At 43.6% G+C, this 21,304-nt stretch overlaps 1 protein-coding gene across 4 annotated transcripts in view; it reads left to right on the top strand.

Moving 5' to 3' along the window:
* Positions 1-21,304, top strand: part of Usp48 (ubiquitin specific peptidase 48) — a 72,275-nt gene that overhangs the window by 3,973 nt on the left and 46,998 nt on the right. For 3 of the 4 annotated variants that reach the window (XM_026782332.1, XM_026782334.1, XM_005352992.2), the window contains exons 2-9: positions 9,104-9,224; positions 10,435-10,591; positions 11,746-11,873; positions 13,118-13,242; positions 13,682-13,790; positions 15,385-15,518; positions 16,407-16,489; positions 20,317-20,496. In XM_026782332.1, the coding sequence (XP_026638133.1) occupies positions 9,104-9,224; positions 10,435-10,591; positions 11,746-11,873; positions 13,118-13,242; positions 13,682-13,790; positions 15,385-15,518; positions 16,407-16,489; positions 20,317-20,496 (1,037 nt within the window). The remainder of the gene's footprint in view (positions 1-9,103; positions 9,225-10,434; positions 10,592-11,745; positions 11,874-13,117; positions 13,243-13,681; positions 13,791-15,384; positions 15,519-16,406; positions 16,490-20,316; positions 20,497-21,304) is intronic. The other variant, XM_026782333.1, reaches the window with a different exon arrangement.

The following is a 21,304-nucleotide window of genomic DNA, read 5'->3' as shown; positions in this document are numbered from 1 at the left end:
CCCTGCTATATTTTGGTTTTATGAGACAGGGTTTCTTTGTAGCTTTGGAGCTTGTTCTGGAACTCACTCTATAGACTCAACTCCAAAGATCCATCTGCTTCTGCCTCCCAAGTGTTGTTAGCATTAAAGGCATGCACCACCACTGCCTAGCTTGGTTTTGTTTTTTTTGAGATATGATTTCCTTGTGTAGCCCTGGCTGTCCAGGAACTATCTCTGTAGATCAGACTGGCCTTTAGTGCTGAGATTACAGGCATGCCACACCACTGCCCAACTCATTTATTTTCTTTGCAGAAATTATTTTAGGGTTTTGTTTTGGAGACCGAGTCTCATAGCTAATGTTGGTCTCTGATTCTGTGTGGGCAAGGATGGCCTTCAATTTCTCCTCCGTCTACCGCCCAAGTTTGCATCCTATCTGTGAGGTGCTGGGGTTCATACCCAGGGATTGTATATAAGGCACCTTTACATTCCTCCACCTCCCAACCCCCTGTTTTTTGGTTTTTTTTTTGTTTGTTTTTTGCTTGTTTTGAGACAGGGTCTCACTACCTAGACCAAGCAATCCTAGAATTCAGAGATCCATCTTTCCATCTTCCTGCCTCTGCCTCCCAGGAGTAAAGGCGTGTGTTAGCATGCCCTGCCTCTAGGACTGTTTGTATTTCTGAAACTGCTTTGAAAAAAAAAAATCACAGGGTAAGAACAATGGTACTAAGTCCTCAAGACTCCTCTTGGGGTGGGTAAGTGGAGTGAAGGTCTGAGAACAGCTGAGTTTGTTCTCCTGCCATTGTGTGGGCTCTGGGATCTTCCACTGAGCAAAGACAGGGTTTCTCTCATAGTCTTAGCTGTTCTGGAACTCTGTAGATGAGCCTGGCCTCGAACTCACTGAGAATCTGCCTGCCTCTGCCTCCTGAATACTGGGATTAAAGGCACACACCTCTTTTGTTTGGGTTTCAGACCATAGCTCAAACTGTCCTTGAATTTAGTGATTCTCCCTTTCTGTCTCCAGCAGGCATCCTCACAGCCTGCTTAGGTATAAACTTCTCACAGTATATCCCTGTCCATCTTGGACCTTGATGTGTAGACCAGCCTGGCCCTTGAGTTCACAGCCATCACTGTGCCACACTATTACTGGTTTAGGAGGCTTTGTGCTGCAAAGCCAATGTCTTGTCCTGCTTGAATGTTGCCTATCTATCTAGCTTGTCTACTCTTAGAGACTTTAATCCCTCCAGGCTCTAAGGGACAAGACACACAGCTCCTCACGGGGAGTTTAGGTTTTCTTGAGATAGTGACTCATTGTGTAGCCCAGCTTGACCTTGCAAGCTTCCTGCTTCAGCCTTCTTTGGAGCTGGAATTATACCTTATTTCTTTGCTCTGCGCCCCCCCCCCCACTTCTCTGGAGCCCTGAATTTACTCTGTAGACTGACCTCTAACTCTCAGAGATCCACTTGCTTCTGTCTCCTGAGTGCTTCTATTAAAGGCATATGCTACCACCACTGGCAAAGTACATTCTTATATTTTTTGGTTGACCATAGCCTTTAACGGCCAGGCCATCTCTCCAGCCCTCTAAGTACACTCTTTAACAAAGTTGGGACTGGAGATGGAGGTTCAGTTGGTAGAGTGTTTGCCTAGCATGCAGGAGCCCTGTGTTCTATCCCCACCGTAAAAACAAGTTGTCTGTAATCCAAGCACAGATTGTTATACATGCAAGATCAGTAAGGTCTTTGTAGGGTCGCCCAGGCCAGCAGAGGCTACAGAGTGAGACCCTGTTGTTGGGAATCTCCAGCTGGCCCCTCTACCCCAACATTGGCATCACAAACCCCGCCCAGACCCTCCAAGGGTTGGCTCCTCCCCCAGAGCCTACATCATCCTTCATGATCATGCCTACAGAGCTCTGGTCCCTGGAGCTGCCATGTGATTTCTCTCCTATTTTCTTCCCCCAGCTTTGCTCAGATTAAACCTGGTTTTACTAATTCGGCCTGATCTGACTTACTGCATCGGTGAAGAAACCCACTACTGATCATCTGTCTTGACAGAACTGTTTCTTCTCTCGTGGGAAACAGTGATCTGTGAAGATACAGCATACAGCCTGGTGACAGAAGGCCCTGGACGGTCTCTGTTCTGTTTAGGCCTCAGCTGTATCAGTCAGCATAGGTTCTATCACTGAGCCGCAACTCTTATTTTTATTTTCTGTTTCTTTATTTGGCAAGCAAAGGTAGGTAAGCAGCTTAGCTTAGTTTTTTTTGTTTTTGTTTTCTTTTTAATTTGAATTCCTTATGGTACCAGGAATGGCCTCTTCAGGCCTGGAGGAGGTCTCTGTATGGCAGCCTTTGACACTGCTGCCACAGTGAGCTGACTTCTTTGTCCCAGTGGTCTGATTACTGATTTAGTAGTCCATTTGCCATGAGGAATTTTTCTTTCTAAATTGTTCCAAGGAGTTGAAAGCTTTAAATCAAAGTTCCTGCTTTAATGCTGTCAAGTGTTTTTAGCAGCTTGACTCTTAGGTGAAAGGTAAATAGAGATGTTCTGAAACCTTTGGAAGAGTAGCCTATGCTCAGAGATCCAGAAAGCTTGTCTTGCAAAACCACGGGTAAAGGAGAGTTCTTGGGCTGGGGAGATGACTCAGTGCTGAAGAGCACTGACTGCTCTTGCAGAGGACCTGGGTTCACTTTGGTTCTCAGCCACCCACATGGTGGCTCATAGGCACCTGTAACTCAGTTACAGAAGGTCTGACGCCCTCTTCTGGCTGCCAAGGGCTCCTGCATGTATAAGGTGCACAAAAAACTTAGAGAAACTTGAGCTGAGTCTGGTAAGCACCTTGATGGAGAAGCAGTTATAGATTCTTTTTCTGCGGAAAGGCTTTTTGTGGCTACTTGTTACTGTTGGATTAGGTCTGGCTTCTTCTCCATGGTCTCCTGTTTGTTTGTTTTCGTTGTTTTTTTTTTTTTTTTTTTTTTTTTTTTGTTTTTTTTTTTTTTTAAATAGAGACAAACGGTTTCTCTGTAGCTTTGGCTGTCCTGGGAACTCAGTGTGTAGACCAGCCTGCCTCTACTTCCCAAATGCTGGGATTAAAGGTGGGTGTCTTCAGCTCCTGACTACTCCACGACCTCTTTAGCTTTTCCACTTTTTAACTAGACCCTCTGGTGTGCTGGTTGACTTTCCTAGCCTGGCTTCATAGCCTTATCCTTCCACTTGCTGTTCTCTCCCTGGATGCTCGCCTGTCTTCCTTCAGGGAATCCATTCTACCAGCCCTTGGAGACTCCCAGTGGGTAATACTGTACTCTCTGGTGAGGTTTCTGCTACAGCGCACTGTGTCTCCTGTTAACATAGCACTTGTTTTTCTGAAGTTTCGTGCTGATCAGTTCGTCATGCCTGTTCTGAGCCATTTTTAATGATTGGGACTTTGTCTTTCATCTAAGGTATCTCTCTCTTCTGTCATTTTTAGTTCATCTCTGTGTTTGTTAGAATTTATGAATCTCTAGGCCTCATTACTTTGCTGCAGTGACAGGATTTGTTCATACATAATCACACCCCCTACCTTTACTGGGGTACATTGTGACAGGTCTGGAAGGCCGAATGCTGCCAGCATATCTGTTAATGGTAAAATGAAACTTTTCTGACAGCATCACTCTGTATAAACCACCCACACAGATGTCTCCAGCACTGGGCTTTTAACCTGGAACCACGTCCATAGCTGTCACCAAGCTCTATAGCTCCCAGGAAATGAGCTTGAAAACTTGAAAGGAAAAAAACTGAATAAAGGGCACGTAAGATGGCTTAGCCAGTAAAGATGCCTGATGCCAAGACTGACCAGGCTGGAGATTCACACTGTGGAAGAGGGAGGGAACAGACCTTGCAGATTATCCTCTTCATAGCACGGGCACACAAAATTAAAAAATCGAATCTGCGTGGTGGTGGCACACACCTCTAATCCCAGCACTTGGGAGGAAGAAACAGGAGGATCTCTGATTTTGAGGCCAGCCTGGTCTAGAAAAACAAACAAACACACAAGCAAACAAAGCATATTGCTTATGTCCAGCCCCCTTTGCTTTGCAAGAAATGAAATTAGCTGAAGAGTTCTGTTTCAGGTGGGCGTGCATGATGGTACACGTCTACTAATGTCTGCACTTGGGAGGCTAAAACCAGAGGATCCATAGTCCATGGCCATCTAGGCAAAAGTGAATATCAGTCACTATAGAAACTGGCTCAGAAAACAAAACAACAAAAAATAATTGTGTTTTTGAGGCTGTGTATGCTCTTCTGCATGCTTGTGCATAGGCTTAGTTTTACAGTCCCTCAGTTCTTCCAGCTGCACTGGCTTTGGGGTCCAGTCTGGTCTCACGCTTAACAACCCCGTCAGCTGCTCAAGGCTGAGATTGCAAGTGAGCACCCAGCACAGCGGTCTTTGATTGTCATAGCTGACTTACATCAGTTCCTTAGCTAAGAAAGTCTAAAAGTTCTTAATTAAAAGTGATAGTGTAACCTGTTTCCTTACATTCTGGAGGTGAGCAGGTCCTTCAACTGTTTAGCTGAGCATTTCCTGTTTGATTTTAAAACTCTTCTTCAACCACCTGAGTGCTGAGACAACATTTTCTCTAGAGTGATCGACCAGTTTCAGCAGTCCTGTAATAAAACAGCTGCTAACTATGTAGACCAGACTGGCCTCAAACTCATAGACTGCTGGGATTAATGGCATGTGCCACCACACCTGGCTAGAATTTTTGTCATTTAATGTTTGTTTTTAATAATTTATTTGTAATTTATGTGCATTGGCATTTTGCCTGCATATATGTCTATGTGAGGGTGTTGGATCCCCTGGAACAGAAGTTATGGACAATTGTGAACTGCAATGTGGGTGCTGGGAATTGAACCCAGGTCCCCTGAAAGAGCAGCCAGTGATCTTAACCGCTGAGTCATTGCTCCAGCCCCTTTTAGTGTTTATGTTTTTTAATAAAAAAAAAAGCTGGAGAGATGGCTCAGCGATTAAGAGCACTGGCTGCTCTTCAAGAGGTCCTGAGTTCAGTTCCCAGCAACTACATGGTGGCTCACAACCATCTGTAATGAAATTTGGTGCCCTTTTCTGGTGTGTAGGCATACATGTAGGGAGAACACTGTATACATAATAAATTTTTTTTTTTTTTTTTTAAAGCACGCCTTTCATCCCAGCACTTGGGGAGGCAGAGGCTGGTGAATTCTGAGTTCGAGGCCAGCCTGGTTTAAAGAGCGAGTTCCAAAACTACAGAGGAACCCTGTCTCAGAAAACCAATAAAGAAAAAGAGAGAGAGAGAGAAAGAGAGAGAGAGACAGAGACAGAGACAGAGACAAAGGAAAGAATGTGAAGCTAAGCATGACTAACACACTCCTGTAATCCCAGCATGAGGATCAGGAGTCTAGGTGGACCTCAGTTTAAGGAGTGCTGAGGCTGGCCTGGGCTACATGGGATTCTGTCTCAAAGGCAACAAAATAAAATTAATTTACAGAGATGGTGTATGTGCCATTAATTCCAAAACTCAGAGGCAGAGGCAGGAGAATCTCAGAAGTTGAGGCCAAGCCAGGGTTACTCAGTGAGACATTGTCTCTAAGGAAGGGGGAGGAGGGCAGAACTACAAAGGAAAAACAATACAAATTACCAAAACCTCTTGCTTAACTTTTGTAAGTTTTACTGAAATTTTTAGGTCACAGACAGCCATTCTTTGAAGCCAGCCATAGAGCCAGTTAAGTGGGCAATGTGTGGAGGATGGAAAAGGATGGGGAAACCTACATCAGGAACGGGAGACTTAAGTACTAAGCCATCCACAGCAACTGCTTTCTGAAAGAACTGTCTGCCCAACCAAATCACATGATGTTCATTTATTTTTTAGTTTTTAAAGTTTTAACTACTTACTTTATTTGTTTATAATGTGCATTGGTGTTTTTTGCCTATGTTTATGTTTGTGTCAGGGTGCCAGATCTTGGAGTTACAGGCAGTTGTGAACTGCTGTGGATGCTGGGAATTAAACCTGGGTCCCCTGAAAGAACAACATGGGCTCTTAACCACTTAGCCATCCCTCTAGCCCATGTGATGTTCATTCTGAGACATTTGCGTCATTCTGGTTGGTCTGGAACTTGCCTTTCTGAGTACTGGATTAAAGGTGTGCACTACCATCCCGTCTGCCTGCCCACCCTCCCTCCTTCCCCCCTTCATTTATGTGATCACTGCTTACATAATTTCTGTCCCATGTTTCCCCCTTGCACCTCTTTGCTCCCCCACTCCTCTTCTTTTTTTTTTTTTTTTCCCTTTTCCTCGAGACAAGGTTTTACAGTCCTAGCTGTCCTGGGACCAGCTCTGTAGACCAGGCTGGCCTCGAAACTCACAGAGATCCTCCTGCCTCTGCCTCCTGAGTGCTGGGATTAAAGCCATGCGCTACCACCACCTGGCCTGGCTCCTCTCAACTTCTTGACCTCTCTTTCTTTAATTATTGTTTTATACACACACGCCATACACACAACCTGCTGAGTTCATTTACTACTTGAGATTGGATAGCTGTCAGGGGGCTCATCCTTGAAAGACAGTATATTTGTTGAAAGTTACTTCTTTCATGTATAGATTGTGTGTCTCACTGCAGAGAGTATAAAGAGAACAGAGCCATGAAGGTGGCTTGAAAGGTAAAGCCACTTGCTGCTAAGCCTTAGTTCCATTTCTGGGATCCATGTGGTGAAAGGGAAGTTGTTCTCTGACCTCCACATGCATGTGTGGTATGTGCCCTCCCTGCAAATGAATAAATGTAATTAAAAAAATGGGAGCCAGGTAGTATACATGTAATCCCAGCATTCAGGAGGCAGAGGCAGGTGGATTACCACAAGTTTCAGGCCAGCCAGCCAAGGCTACATGGCAAGTTTTCAGACGTGGCAGCAAGTAGCATAATCTCCTACACCATTTCTGGAGGTGTGTTCTAGTCTTCTGCTGTCAGCATAGCCTTGGCGACAAAGCTCACAAATCTGCATACGTCCCAGTGATATATTCTAAACGGAAAGGAGGACCCACGAGCCTGTTACATTCCGCCGTGTTTCTAGTTTCTCTTAATCTGAAATTGTTTCTTTATGTGCATGACATTTCCTTTTTTTGTTTCTGAGATTGGGATTGTGGGGTATTTGCTCATGGCAAAAGTTGCGTGCTTTTGACCAGAACACACAGAAGTGATATTGCCTCCTAGTGCCCAGGTGGGCAAGGGACTGTCGGGTGGATCTGTTTGTTCTTTGCTTGGAGTGGAGTCACTGGGTTTCTCGGAGTTAATGTGCTTGTGCTGAGCTACTTGAAGACATTGCAGTCTTGTTTCTTCGTTAGCTTTCCTTGTGACTTTATTTTGAAGGATGTCACCTGGTGAGTTCTGATTCTGTCACAGCTGCTCCATAATTGACTTTTTTTTTTCTTTCTGTGTAGAAGCAGCTTTTCTCCATCTGTCCTTCTGTCTCATGAAGACAGGATCTCAGTGTTCAGCTCTGGAAGCTTAGTGTGTAGCCAAGCTGGCCTCCAGTCTCCTTTGACTTTTGCTCCTGAGTGCTGGAATTACACTTGGGAGTTACTGTGGCTTCCTTTTCCTTTTTGAAATAGTGTCTTCTGTGTAGCCCAGGCTGACCTCCAATTACTGCAGTGATGTACAATAAATAAAAACTTGGGGACAGATACTGGGGTTCAACCTGAAGGTCAGAAAGGTAAAACAACCAGTCACTGGCCCTTACCTCAATCTCAGTCTGAAATGGTGATCCTGCCTCCAGGAATCTCAGAATGAGACTGAGCCTGAGAGCTGTCTCCTCCTGTTTTATAATCCTCTCTAGTGCTGGGAGTAAAGATGTGTACCACTGGGATTAAAGGCATGCATCGCTTGGTTTCTATGACAACTAGTGTGGCTACTGGGATTAAAGTTGTGTGTTACTTCTGCCTGGTCTGTAAGACTAACTAGTGGCCTGCTTTACTCTCTGATCACTAGGCAAACTTTATTTATAAAAATATAAACGTAATACTACTACACTGCAGTCTTCTGGCCTCAGCCTCCTAGGCCTTGTTGTAGTGACTTACCTATTTTCTGTGCTGGATTTGACCAGTGGGTTCTCTGCCACTGCCAATATGGGATCCTGTGGCTCCCTTCAGTATGTGCCATTCTTTTATGTTCATTTTTGTTTTTCAAGACTGAGTTTCTCTGTGTAGCTTTGGATTATTGTCCTGGAACTTGCTCTGTAGACCAAACTGGGCTCGAACTCACAGAAGTCTGCATGCCTCTGCCTCCCAAGTGCTGGGATTAAAGCTGTGCACCACCACTGCTCAGCTGTGCCATCATTTTTTTAGGGGCACAGCAAGACAGTGTGTGCTCATCTTATAATTTATTTCCCTCAGGAGCCTTAGAGGTTTTTTGTTGTTGTTGTTGTTGTTTTTTTTTTCGAGACAGGGTTTCTCTGTAGCTTTGGTGCCTGTCCCGTAACTAGCTCTTGTAGACCAGGCTGGCCTCGAACTCCCAGAGATCCGCCTGCCTCTGCCTCCCGAGTGCTGGGATTAAAGGCGTGCGCCATCACCACCCAGCTAGCCTTAGAGTTTTTAATGGAGAATATTTAGACATCAGGATTTGTTAAAGGAACAAGGACCAAGCTCATTAGCAAATCCTTTATCTTGGGGGTACTGCTTAATGAGTGTTCTGATTAGTGATTGTGTTCAAGTGGTTTAGCTTTAACCCAGCCCCCAAATTTGGATTTGTCCAACTTGAAATGTGTTCTGCTTTTGTTGATTGCTGAGTTTCTGTCTCTACCTGTGCTGAGAAGCTGTTAACCCCATCCTAGTAACAAAAGAACTATACAGAATTTCAGGACAGCCAGGGTTACGCAAAGAAAATCCTGTTTCAAAAAACAAAAACAACAGAAAGCCTTATCCTATCTTAAGTGGTAATGGTAGAGGCAAGCCTAGTCTACAGAACGAGGTCCAGGACAGCCAGGGCCACACATAAAACCCTGTTATGTGTTATGTTGGGGTAAGGGGTGAGGGAAAGATATATAAACTAATAAGTAATTAAATGAAAGAATGAAAACTCAATCTTCTCTTTTCACTTCCTGGGAATCTTTTAATTCTTTTTTTTTTTTCTTGTAGAAGAAATTGCAGAGGAAATCCGAATTGCTTAGTTGGGATTGGCGAGCACATTTGGTTAGGAGAAATAGATGAGAATAGTTTTCATAACATTGATGATCCCAACTGTGAGAGGAGGAAAAAGGTGAGTGAGTGGCTGTGGGTGGTCGGCCATGACTGTTGTTCACTTCCTGTGTTCAAAGACTTGTGATATGGACATGTACCACAGCAGTGGAGGGAGGCCCTGCGGCCATCCCCAGAACTCCCTTTCTGTTCTAAAAAAGAAGCAGAAAGGAAAGAAAGAAATCACCACAAACGCACAAACGGTTAACCATTTTGGTAACCTGTGTAGGTGTCAGAACTGGAGACTTCATGGCCCTGTGCATTGGTGGAATTCTTTGTTTTTGATTTTGGAAAGTCTAGGTAAACCATAGTAGCCACATTTAATTGCACAAAACTATTTATTCATTTATTTATTTAATTTGTGCTGGGGATCAAATCCAGGGTTTTCTATACTGAGCTACATTCTAGCTCTCAACATGCTTTAACAACAGGTAATCATGCTAAGCGGTGGTGGGGCACGCCTTTAATTCTAACACTTGGAGGAAGAGCAGACAGATCTCTGAGTTCCAGGACAGCCAGGGATACACAGAGAAACCTGTCTTAAAAAAACAAAACGAAAACAGACAATCACACAGTATAGCAAAGCTCTTAGACGGCGGTCTTGGTTTGCACTCTGTCTTTAAGGAGAGGTGCTAATACAAGTTGCCATGATGGTTTTTCTTTGCTTTTCATGGCATCTGTCTTGTGTAATATTTGTATGTGTGTACACACACACACACGCACACACTTTATTTATAAAGGCTTTTAAAATGTGTTAGTATTTCTAACAAGCCCAGCATGCATCAGTGAGCTCTGTTGTATTGATATTTTCCCAATTAAAAGGGATATTTGTTTTAAGTTCAAGATCTCTGAAATAGAAGGGGGTCCTTTTCTCTGTCTCCCAGCTCTTCTAGAAGTCTCATTTTGTCTTTCTTATATTAAGTGCATTTAGAAGTGTGATGAAAAGCCTGCGCACACATGTTTCAGCGCACCTGTTCTGTTTTTAGGGTTAAGAGACTGAGATGAAAGTAGTGCTAGAGATGAGCACTCTTGTTGTCTGAAGCCTCTTCTGTGGTCAGCTGCAATGGTGGCAAGTATAAAAGGCCTCCATGAAAGCTCTGCTCCACCTGCAGCTAAGAGGGGTTCAGGTGATCATGCTGAGCTGATTGGGTGTAAGGTTATGAATAATGCTCTTTACAAATCTTTAGTTTCGTGGAGGCTAATGTTGCTATATGACTCTTGTGTTTCTGTAGAATTCGTTTGTGGGCCTGACTAACCTGGGAGCCACCTGTTATGTCAACACCTTTCTCCAGGTGTGGTTTCTCAACTTGGAGCTTCGACAGGCACTGTACTTATGCCCAAGCACCCGTAGTGACTACACAAGGGGAGATGGTGTCCATGGAGAAAAAGGTCTGTAGTGATGGGAGCAGGGGCTCCCTGCTGAGGGTATTGCCAGCCAAATCTCTTATGAATCCACTACAAAGGAGGAAACATGAATTCTGGTTTCATGCCAAGTGTGGTGCTATAAACATACTCGGGATTCAAAATATATACATAATCAACTAATAAGTGAATCATTGAAAAAATTATTTTAATTTTTTATGAAAGAGATTTGAGGGTGGTGGTGGTGCACACCTTTAATCCCAGCATTTGGGAGGCAGAGGCATGCAGCTCTCTGAGTTCCAGGCTAGCCTGTTCTACAGAGTGTTCCAGGACAGCTGGGGCTGGTTACACACCCTATCTTGAAAAACAGAGGGGGAGGGGGAAGAGGAAGGGAGGAGAGAGACTGGCTATATAGAAGACATTGGCTATAAACAAACCATTTATAACTCCAGTTCCCAGGGGTCCAGTGCCCACTTCTGGCTTTTTGAGCAACTGGTGATACATGAGCAAAAACACTCATATACATAAAATAAAAATAAATTTCTTAATCTTTTATTTTTTGTGTATGAGTTTTGTTTACATGTTTGTTTGTGCGCCACATAGAGGACATTGAACTCCCTGGAACTGTACTTATAGGTGGTTGTTAGCCTTCATATGGATGCTGGGAATTGAACCCAGGTTCTCTAGATGAACAGCCAGTGCTCTTAACTCCCAAGCATCTCTCCAGTTCCATCTCCACCTGCCCTACGGGGGTGTGTGTGTGTGTGTGTGTGTGTGTGTGTGTGTGTGTGTGTGTGTGTGTGTGTGTGTGTGTGTGTGTGTGTGTGTGTGTGTGTGTGTTGGGGGTTGAGACAGGATCTGTCTGTCTGCTTAGCTCTGGCTGCCCTGGAGCTCGCAGTGTAGAACAGGCTGGCCTCAGACTTACAGAGGGGCATTTGCTTCTGGAGTGCCAGAATTAAAGGTGAGCGACACCACATCTGCTCTTTTAGTTTGCTTGTTTTAAGTTGAAAAAGGTAACATCTACATTCTAGTAGGCTGGCCAAGATGCCTTGGAACTCCTGATCCTCTTGCTCTGTCTCACAAGTGCAGAGTTTCTGGACATGTGTACCCCATGTCTGGCTGGGTTTAGGTAGTTTTGTTTTTGTTTTTTTAAAGTGAAACTTGGATTTTTCTTTTAATAGATTATGAGCCTCAGACAATTTGCGAGCATCTACAGTACTTATTTGCATTGCTTCAAAATAGTAACAGGCGATACATTGATCCTTCAGGATTTGTTAAAGCCTTGGGCTTGGATACTGGACAGCAGCAGGTAAGAGCAGCTAGCTCCAGTACTCCCTCCTATCCCCTCCTACCCTTCCCTCCTCATCTTCAAAATACTCACCTGTTTCTTAGTGTTCCCAGGGAAGATGAGTAGGGTGCTTCTTAAAATGCACTTTTTGATTGGGTGTGGTGGTCGAGACCTTTAATCCCAGCACTTGGGAGGTGGAGGCAGTTACAGGCAGATCTCTTTAGTTCCAGGCCAACCAGGCCTATATAGTGATAACGTATCTAAAAGAAAATTCTACCTTGAACTGTTTTGTTTGTTTGAGATAGGGTTTCTGTAACTTTGGAACCTATCCTAGAACTCACTGTGTAGACCAGGCTGGTCTCGAACTCATAGAGCTCCGCCTGCCCCCTCTGCCTCTCAAATGCTGGGATTAAAGGCATGCACCATCACCACCACCCAGGTCTACTTTGGATTTTACTGCTCTTGTTTACTGACTGATGTGATGTGTTCCTTATTATGCTTGTCATTTTATCGTTTGCATGGGGCTTGGATGGGTAGCCCATTTATGACGGTTCTGTTGAATTTATCCATATTGGGTTCATGGTCTAAGCTGATGAGGACGACTGAGGCCAGATCTCATTACAGATGGTTGTGAGCCACCATGTGGTTTCTGGGAATTGAACTCAGGACCTTTGGAAGAGCAACCAATTCTCTTAACTGCTGAGCCATCTCTCCTGCCTGGCTATATTCTTCCCTTCTGCCCCTCTCCCCCCAAAAGAGTTTCAGTGTATAGTTCTAGCTGTATTGGAATGTACTTTGTAGACCAGGCTGGCCTAGAACTCAAAGAAATCCACCTCTCTCTGCCTTTTAATCCCTCTGCTGGGATTAAAGGTGTGCCCCACCACCACCCGACCCCCTTCCTTGTTTAAAAATTGTGTTTTGTTTTTAATTTATGCCTGGGTGTTTGCCTGTACATATGTATATCTGTCCACATCTGTGTATGCCTTGTGCCTGATGGGGCTAAGAAGGCATCAAATCTTCTGGGACTGAGATAGTTGTGCTGGGCACAGAACCTGGGTCCTCTGACAGAGCAGCCAGTGCTCTTAACTGCTAAGCCATTTCTCCAACTGTCAGCTGTTTCTCAAAACTGATTTGTGGGACTGATTCAGTATAGCCATAGTCTTTTTTGTAAAATGCTAAGGTGGAAATACAGATAGTTTCTGAGTAGCATTTGTATGAGAAGTCATGAAGCAAGATACAACTTTTTTCATTAATTCAAACTGCAGGATGCCCAAGAGTTTTCCAAGCTCTTTATGTCGTTGTTGGAAGACACTTTGTCTAAACAGAAGAACCCAGATGTGCGGAACATTGTGCAACAGCAGTTCTGTGGGGAGTATGCCTATGTGACTGTGTGAGTATTGCAGCTCTCGTGGCATTACCTTTCAGTTCAGTCCCCTGTTGTCACAGTGATGGGTTATCATGGGACCTGAAGTATTTATAGCAGTACATTTCCATGGGAACATGAAAGCAGCTACTTTGCCAATTGCAGTTAGATGTTGGGAACTGTATGGCTGAAGTCTTTGTGTGACGGCCATGTAGTGTGGGCTGAAATGTAAGGTTGGAACTGGCTAGAAAACTAAATCATGTTCAATAGCTCTTGGGAATGTCCTAGTCCTTAAGTGACTGATTCCCTAGTCAGCCTTTATCTTTGTTCTCCCTGTAATTCATATGCTACAGTTTCTGTAACAAAATAATGAAGGTTTTAAACACTCCCCTGTCTAGCATGTGTTGTAATGACACTGGGTTGCTCTTGTCAATCAGATCTTAATTCTATTGCTTTTACATTGCAGTTGCAATCAGTGTGGCCGAGAGTCTAAGCTTCTATCGAAGTTCTATGAACTGGAGTTAAACATCCAAGGCCACAAGCAGTTAACAGATTGCATCTCCGAATTCCTGAAGGTACTTGCATCTCAGCATACGTGGCTTCTGGTCACTGGTGGTTCCATGCATCTTGGTTACCATAAAGCTAACTATCTTGTTATGTAATAGATAGATATATTCCCATTAAGTGGGAACATAGCCCCTCCCTCCATGTTTCTGCTTTCTGTGTGTTTGGAGTTCTGCAGAGATAGAGGTGACTCCTTTTCCTTCCGTGTGAAGAAGGCTTCATTATCAATCTTTACCAGGTGGGCAGTGTTAATAAATGAGCTTGGAGTACACAGCTTCCTGTCTTTAAACAGTGTCATGTGTACGTTCTCTGTCTTGTACATAGTAGTAGCTGAAACCATTAATCATGCGTTGACTTTATCCATCTAAAGACTTCCTGAGCGTTTACTTTGTAAGCATCATGGTGATGTTGGACTGACGCTATTGGCCAAATGAAGCAAAATCAGCCTCAATGGAGTTTGTAGTACAGTAGCATAACTACCAGGGACTCTAAATAAATGAGTAGAATGTGTAGTGGTGTACCACTGCGTGTGCTGTGAAGGTTCTCCTTCATGTAGGTGTGGCTGGCTGCAATTTGAAATGAAACGATTACAGCAGCAGGAGTGAGTGATACCGGAAGGCAGGAGAAGGGTGCTTATGGGCATTTGAAACATTGAGGGCAGAGCTGTGGTGACTTGACCTGTGGTTTGAGGCCAAGAAGGTTATGTGTGGCATAGTGCTTGCGCAAAGGAAGAGGAACAAAAAACGAATAGTTGCAGAGAGGCCTGGTTTGAAGTGTGACTTTTATACATCAAGTGAGACTTCAGGGCCATCATAGTTACAATCCTGGGAGAGACACAGTGTTTACCGGGATGACTGTGAGTGCTGTCTAGAGAAGAGGCTGAAGGGCAGGGCCTGGGCAGAACAGGATGCAGGGCTGCCAGGACGGATGGGTTAACTGAAGACGTGGTGAGTAGTGCTCATGTCTTCAGTTAACCCGTGGTTAACTGACTAGCTGGCTTTTCTATCTTCAAAGTAGAATCAGTCAAACTTATGCACTGAGTACGAAGATGAAAATCAAGGGATTTTAAGGTTTGTGGCCTGATTAGTTGGAAGAATATTGTCATTTCTAAGATGGGAGAAGATTGAGAGGGGCAGGGTTGGGAGGGAGAGGAATTATTTGTGAGGTGAGGATAGAGTTGAATGCTGGAGATAGAAGGGCAAAGCAGGAGTTCAAAGCCAGCTTCAGCCATTTCAAGTAAAGACTATTCTGTATTGCATGAGACCTGGCTGATAGCTCTGTGGCAGAGAGCTTGCTCAGCGCGTCGAGTGCCTTGGGCTTAATCCACATCACACACATGCACAAAGGTTGTATTCATGTTTTATTTGAAGGGGAGAAATGAGAATTTTATAAAGCATGTAAGGAGAGGAAAGGGACTATGGCCAGTTTCCTAAACTTAGGAGCCTGAGGTATGAAGTGATTTTGATTAGGGAGGATACCAAGATGGAGGAGGAGTGTGGTGTCTTCAGTCAGATGGGAGCTGCTAACTAACATAATTGTGCTTACTCAGAGCTTCCATTGCTTTCTTCACATCCCTCCTAACTGGTGTGTCTTATTCCTGATCAGGAAGAAAAATTAGAAGGAGACAATCGATACTTCTGTGAAAACTGCCAAAGCAAACAGAACGCTACAAGGAAAATTCGACTCCTGAGCCTCCCTTGCACTCTGAACTTGCAGCTGATGCGTTTTGTGTTTGACAGGTGAGTGTTACACGAGAAACAAGTCAATGGTACGATGACTTACATGAAGCCTTTGGTTCTTCATATATTTTTCATGATAGTGCAATAAGAATCTTAAAGAGAAGCCAGGCGACAGTGGTGGTGCACGCCTTTAATCCCAGCACTTGGGGCACAGAGGCAGGTGAATCTCTGGAGTTTCAGGACCCCCAGGGCTATACAGAGAAATCCTCTCAAACCTTGCCCCCCCAGTCTTAAAGAAGACAGCTGTGTATAGATGAGAGCTGGAGATGTAAAGAGGACCTGTGGTTGTAAATACTATTAATTAATTTTTTAGCTTTTTAATTAAAATCTTGATGGTGCACGCCTTTAACCCCAGCACTCGGGAGGCAGAGGCAGGTGATCTCTGTGAGTTTGAGGCCAGAGTTCCAGGACAGGTTCCAAGGCTACATAGAGAAACCCTTACTCAAAAAAAAACAAAACAAGCCAGGTGGTAGTGGAGCACACCTTTAATCCCAGCACTTGGGAGGCAGAGGCAGGTGGGTCTTTGTGAGTTTGAGGCCAACATGGTCTACAAGAGCTAGTTCCAGGAGAGGCACCAAAGCTACAGAGAAATCCTTTCTTGAAAAAAACAAAACTGTAAGTACCTGACCGAATTACCTTGATACTCTGTATGATCATATATTCCAAACAAAATTTTCCTCTCCTTGGGACTCTTTCATTTGTGGCTCTGCACATGGGAATCCAGTCTCTGCTTTGGAGTGAGCTCTGTTTGCAGAAGGATCAGTCTCTGCTCATGTGTGCTAGACCACCAGATAGAGCGTAGCTGCTGTGGGGCTTGCAGGGAGCTGGCAGCATGTACACACTGTGCTGATGGGTGACTATCGATATTGTCTGTCCTTTTCATGGTAGGCAAACTGGACACAAGAAGAAGCTCAATGCCTATATCGGCTTCTCGGAGAGTCTGGATATGGAACCTTATGTGGAGCACAAAGGTACTGTTTTTGATCAAGCTGTGATTATTGTTGGCTTGAGATGAACCTGGGTCTTGCTCTCCATGCTGCACACTGCAGCGTTCCTCGTGTCCCTGTTTTCAGGCTCTGTAGACAGCAGTTTTTTTTGACAAGGTTTTATTTTTCATTTGTAAGAGTAAGCGCACTTAAATTTTACCTGTCCCATCGGATCCTGCTCAGTCTTTTTATTATATACATAAATTATGTTTATTATTTATAATATATAATTTTTATGTTTATTTTATACATAATATATTTAATATATTAAAAATATAACACATTGACCAAATATATAACACATCGATAAAATATATAAAACACTGATAAAATTTCAAAATAAAAATGTGGTTCTGTAAATACCGTGAAAGTGAATATCTGCATGAACCACCTGAAAGAGGAAAAGCATTGCAGCAACCTAAAGCCCGCTGGGTGCTTCCCTCCCATCTTTTTTTCCCTTCCCTCCCCTCCCTTCCCCTTCCCGTTTTTTGTGAGACAGAGTTTCTCTGTGTAACAGTCCTGGCTGTCCTGGGACTCACCATGTAGACCTGCCTCTGCATTCTGAGTGCTGGGATTAAAGTTGTGTGCCACCACCACTTGGCTTCACACACCCCCTCCCCCAAGCATTTTTACATTTTTGGTTTATTCTTTTTGCCTCCTGGGAGAGTGCCAGATAAATGGTAACACATAATTGCCCGACTGTGCTGCTGCTCTGGGTAGGGAGGGTGGCTGGAGAAAACACCATCCCAGGTGTCCTCAAAGTAGGGTTCAGTCTAATTGGACATCATGGACTTTATCTGGATTGACTTATCTGTTTATGCTTGATATGATTACTGATTTATTTCTCTAATTAGACTTATTCTCCACACAGCCCCTCTCATTTTAAAAGAACTATTTTGGTTAGGATGTAAATTAGTGGGGCATTTAGATTTGTCATTTAAGTCTCTGACATTGCGCTCCCCACTGCCCCCCCCCCCTTATGTCCTGCTCCCTACTCCAGTTGATTCCTTCCTGGCTAGTCACAACTGCTTTCCTACACACAATGCCGTCAGCCCTGTCCTACAGCCCCTTGTGCTGTTCTCCGCTCTTCAGTGGCATTTTCAAGGTCCTTGTTTCTCTAGGGTCGCAAGCTTGTTACTGAGAGGCATGACTGGACATGCTGGCTTTCTTCATCAGAAATGATCTATAAAGAGATTTTCCTAGAATGGGACAGATTCAGCTTCCTCCATAAAGACCCTTGGCCTATTTCTGGAACACTTGCCTAGTTAGCTGTCATCAGAGAGTAAGGCTTGAGGACCACCCAGACTTAGGAACTTACAGTCCATCTGTGGCCACGAAGTTTCTTTGTCTTTTTTTCTTCTGCTCTGCAAGGCGAGGCAGCTTTCCTTTTGAAGTTTATTTTTACTCTCCATAAGTGTGAGTTCTTAAATGAGTGTATGTGCACACTCGTGTGCCTGCTGTTCATTGGCCAGAAGGGGGCGTCAGTTCCATTGGACCCGGCAGGACTGTGCAAGAGCAACAAATGCTCTTACTTGCTCTTACTCCTTGAGCATCTATCTCTTCAGCCCCTTTGAGACAAAGTCTTGCTGTTTAACCCTGACTGTCTCAGTAATTATAAACATATTGTAGGAAGTCTGGCTCTGGAGTCACCTTATTTAGTTGCATGTGTATCTCTGTATGTATGGCTTCATATCTGTTACAGTGGGTAAACTTGTATGCATGCATGTGGATGTGAGGGGTCTACTTCAAGAGCTATTTACTTCCTCTGTCCTTCCTTCCTTCCTTCCGTCCTTCCTTCCTTTCCTTTTTCCATTTCATTCATTCATTCATTCATTCATTCTCCTAGCATGCTCTCACTGAACGTGGACTTGTCACTTAGGGTATATGAGCTTCAGGAATCCAATTGTCTCTTATCTATACAGCGCTGGGATGACAGGCAAACCACCTATACTTTGCTTTAATAAATATTTATTTTGTGTATACATTCATTTATACATGCAAGGGTGTGTTTGTCATAGTGTATGTCTGGAGGTGTCAGACGACAACTTTGGGGGTCAGTTCTTGTCTTCCACCTTGTTGAGTGGGGTCTGTCTTGTTTCTGCTGCTATGTATGTTGTGTACTCCAAGGCTAGCTGATCCCAAAGCTTCCAACCAGGTCTGTCTCCTGGCTTTCCATTCTACCTCAGGAGCCCTGGGATTCTCCCTGGCCCAGTTCAGAAATATTTGTGTCCCTTCTCGCTAGTATTTTTATCCTAGCCCAGAGTTTTGACCCACATACCAATCTTTATTAATGTCCTACTCACTAAGTTACAAGTATCCTGGGATTTCGTTCCTTTAGTCAACTAATATTTTTTTCTAGTCTAAAACAGGGTCCAGCATTTTTATTGATTGAGTGATGAACTGTTTTAAGAGGTACAGCAACAAAATAAAGTTGGATGTGTTTTTTTTTTTCCTTTTTTTTTTTTTTTTTTTTTTGGTTTTTTACTATATTGTTTCTGAAAGTTTCCAGATCCTAACAGTTTAAGTATCTATAGACATAGGAATGGTCCCTTATATTGTGCTGATGAATTATGCTTAGTTATTGTAAGTAGCTTTTTAAAAAGAATTTATTTTAGTTTTGTTCTTTTTCTTTCTCTTTCTTTTCTGGGTTTTTTTTTTTTTTGTTTTTTTTTGTTTTTTTTTTTGGTGGGTTTCTCTGCAGCTTTGGAGTCTGTCCTGGAACTAGCTCTTGTAGACCAAGCTGGTCTCAAACTCACAGAGATCCACCTGCCTCTGTCTCCCATGTTCTGGGATAAAAGGTGTGCACCACCTTCTTTTTTCTTAATGTGCTTGAATACTTTGCCTGTATATGTGTGTGTGTGTAGATCCCTTGTGTCTACAAAGGTCAGAAGAGGGCATTAGATCCAGTTATGGATGACTGTGAGCCTGTCTGTGGGTGCTGGAACCACTGGCTGCCTTTTAGGTTTGTTTTGATTGTTTTTTTGTTTTACATTTTGTTTTAATTGTATGTGTTGGAGTGATTTGTCTTTATGTATGTTTGTATACCGTGTGCATGCCTAACCTGGTTTTTCTTTTCTTTTTCTTCCTTTTGAACAGGGTCTCAGTAGATCAGGCTAGTTTGGAATTTACAGAGATCCACTTCCCTCTGCCTCCCCAGTGTTGGGATTAAAGACATATACCACTACACCCAGCTACTTTTTCCAAACTTTGGAAGGTTTCATTGAGCTGGGCATAGAGTTACACACCTTTTATCCCAGAACTCCGGAGGCAGAGGCAGGTAAATGAATCTCTGAGTTTGAGTCCAGCCTGATCTACAGAGCTGAGTTCCAGGCCAGACTGAAAAAAAAAAAAAAAAGTTTTCTTCTCCCCCCCCCTCCTGATTTTAAGTTTTGGTTGTTTTGAGACGTGGCTCACATATATTCCAGCCTTCTCTGGAATATATACATACATATATGTTTGTATGTAATATATAGCTGACGCTGTCATCCAACTTGTGGTAATCTTCCTGCTTCAGCCTTCCTTGTTTTAGTTGCCAATACTGTGAAAAGGAAGAAAAGTCACCTTATTTTATCTCCGTCCATTTGAGTAGTTTAGCTGCACATAACCCACAGTAGCCTTGAACTTGTTAATCCTGTTACCTCAGTCTCTGATATGCTGGGTCGTAGGGGTACAACCACTATGCCCAGCTCTTCAGTGTCACATTTTGTATTTGGTCAGATGGATAAAGAACTGATAACATTGTTATCAGTTTAGGCTAAAGCTGTAAGGTATGTTGTCATGGAAAGTATTCTTATGCCCCTTTCTCCTTGTAGGTGGGTCCTTTGTGTATGAACTCAGTGCTGTCCTCATCCACAGAGGAGTGAGTGCTTATTCTGGCCACTACATCGCCCATGTGAAAGATCCTCAGTCTGGAGAATGGTACAAGTTCAATGATGAAGACATAGAGAAGATGGAGGGGAAGAAATTACAACTAGGGATTGAGGAAGATCTAGGTAAAACCTTTAAGTTGTGAGTGCCCTTTTAAAATATAAATTTTGTTGTGGTTGTTGTTTTGAGACAGGGTCACAATGTAGTTCTGGCTATCCTGGAACTTAATAAGTAGACCAGGCTGGCCTTGAACTCAGAGATCTGCCTGCCTCTGCCCCCTTAGTACTGTATTAAAGGTGTGCACCGCCATGCCTGTCTTAAAATATTAATTATTTTTTTTTTACTGGCAATGTTTGATGCTGTCATGCATCAAGATTGTTAATGGTTATTAAGGAAATTTAACACCACTAGGCATCTCTTATTAGCAGTTCGTGCTTCAAGAAAAACCAAACATTTTGCCCCAGAGATGACCAGGAAAGCATGAAGATGAAGGGGTCAGTTTCAGTTATAGTTTATTCCCTGGGCAGGGGAAGGATGGTATAGGTTCCCAGGGCAAGTATGCCATCTTCTTTCTGAGTTGAGACGTTAGTAACTGTGGCAGCAAACCTGTGTTCTGAGCATGGTCTCATGACCCCTCTCATCAGCTCAGCTGTTATCATCAGCTGTAGCTTTGTTTCCCAGTGAGTTGTCAGATCTTATGGGAGCCAGTGATCTTTTTCACTTCGCCACCTGGGATCTGAACTTTTTTTTTTTTTTTAATTATTTTGGTATTATTATTGTTTGATATACTGAAGATTTTAGTTATTTTGAGAGTCCCAGGTTGGATGTGCCTCTTGGTTCCTCTGCCATGGTACAGCTGGGATTACACCTGTGCACCAGCACACCTGGCTCACAGCCGAGTTGCCAAGGCTTCTTGGCTCCTAGGCCTGCCTT

The sequence above is a fragment of the Microtus ochrogaster genome, chromosome 10 (assembly GCF_000317375.1).
Source record: "Microtus ochrogaster isolate Prairie Vole_2 chromosome 10, MicOch1.0, whole genome shotgun sequence".
Taxonomy (NCBI): Eukaryota; Metazoa; Chordata; class Mammalia; order Rodentia; family Cricetidae; genus Microtus; species Microtus ochrogaster.
The sequence above is the reverse complement of the archived record's forward strand: the minus strand, read 5'-3'. Positions and strand labels throughout refer to the sequence as shown.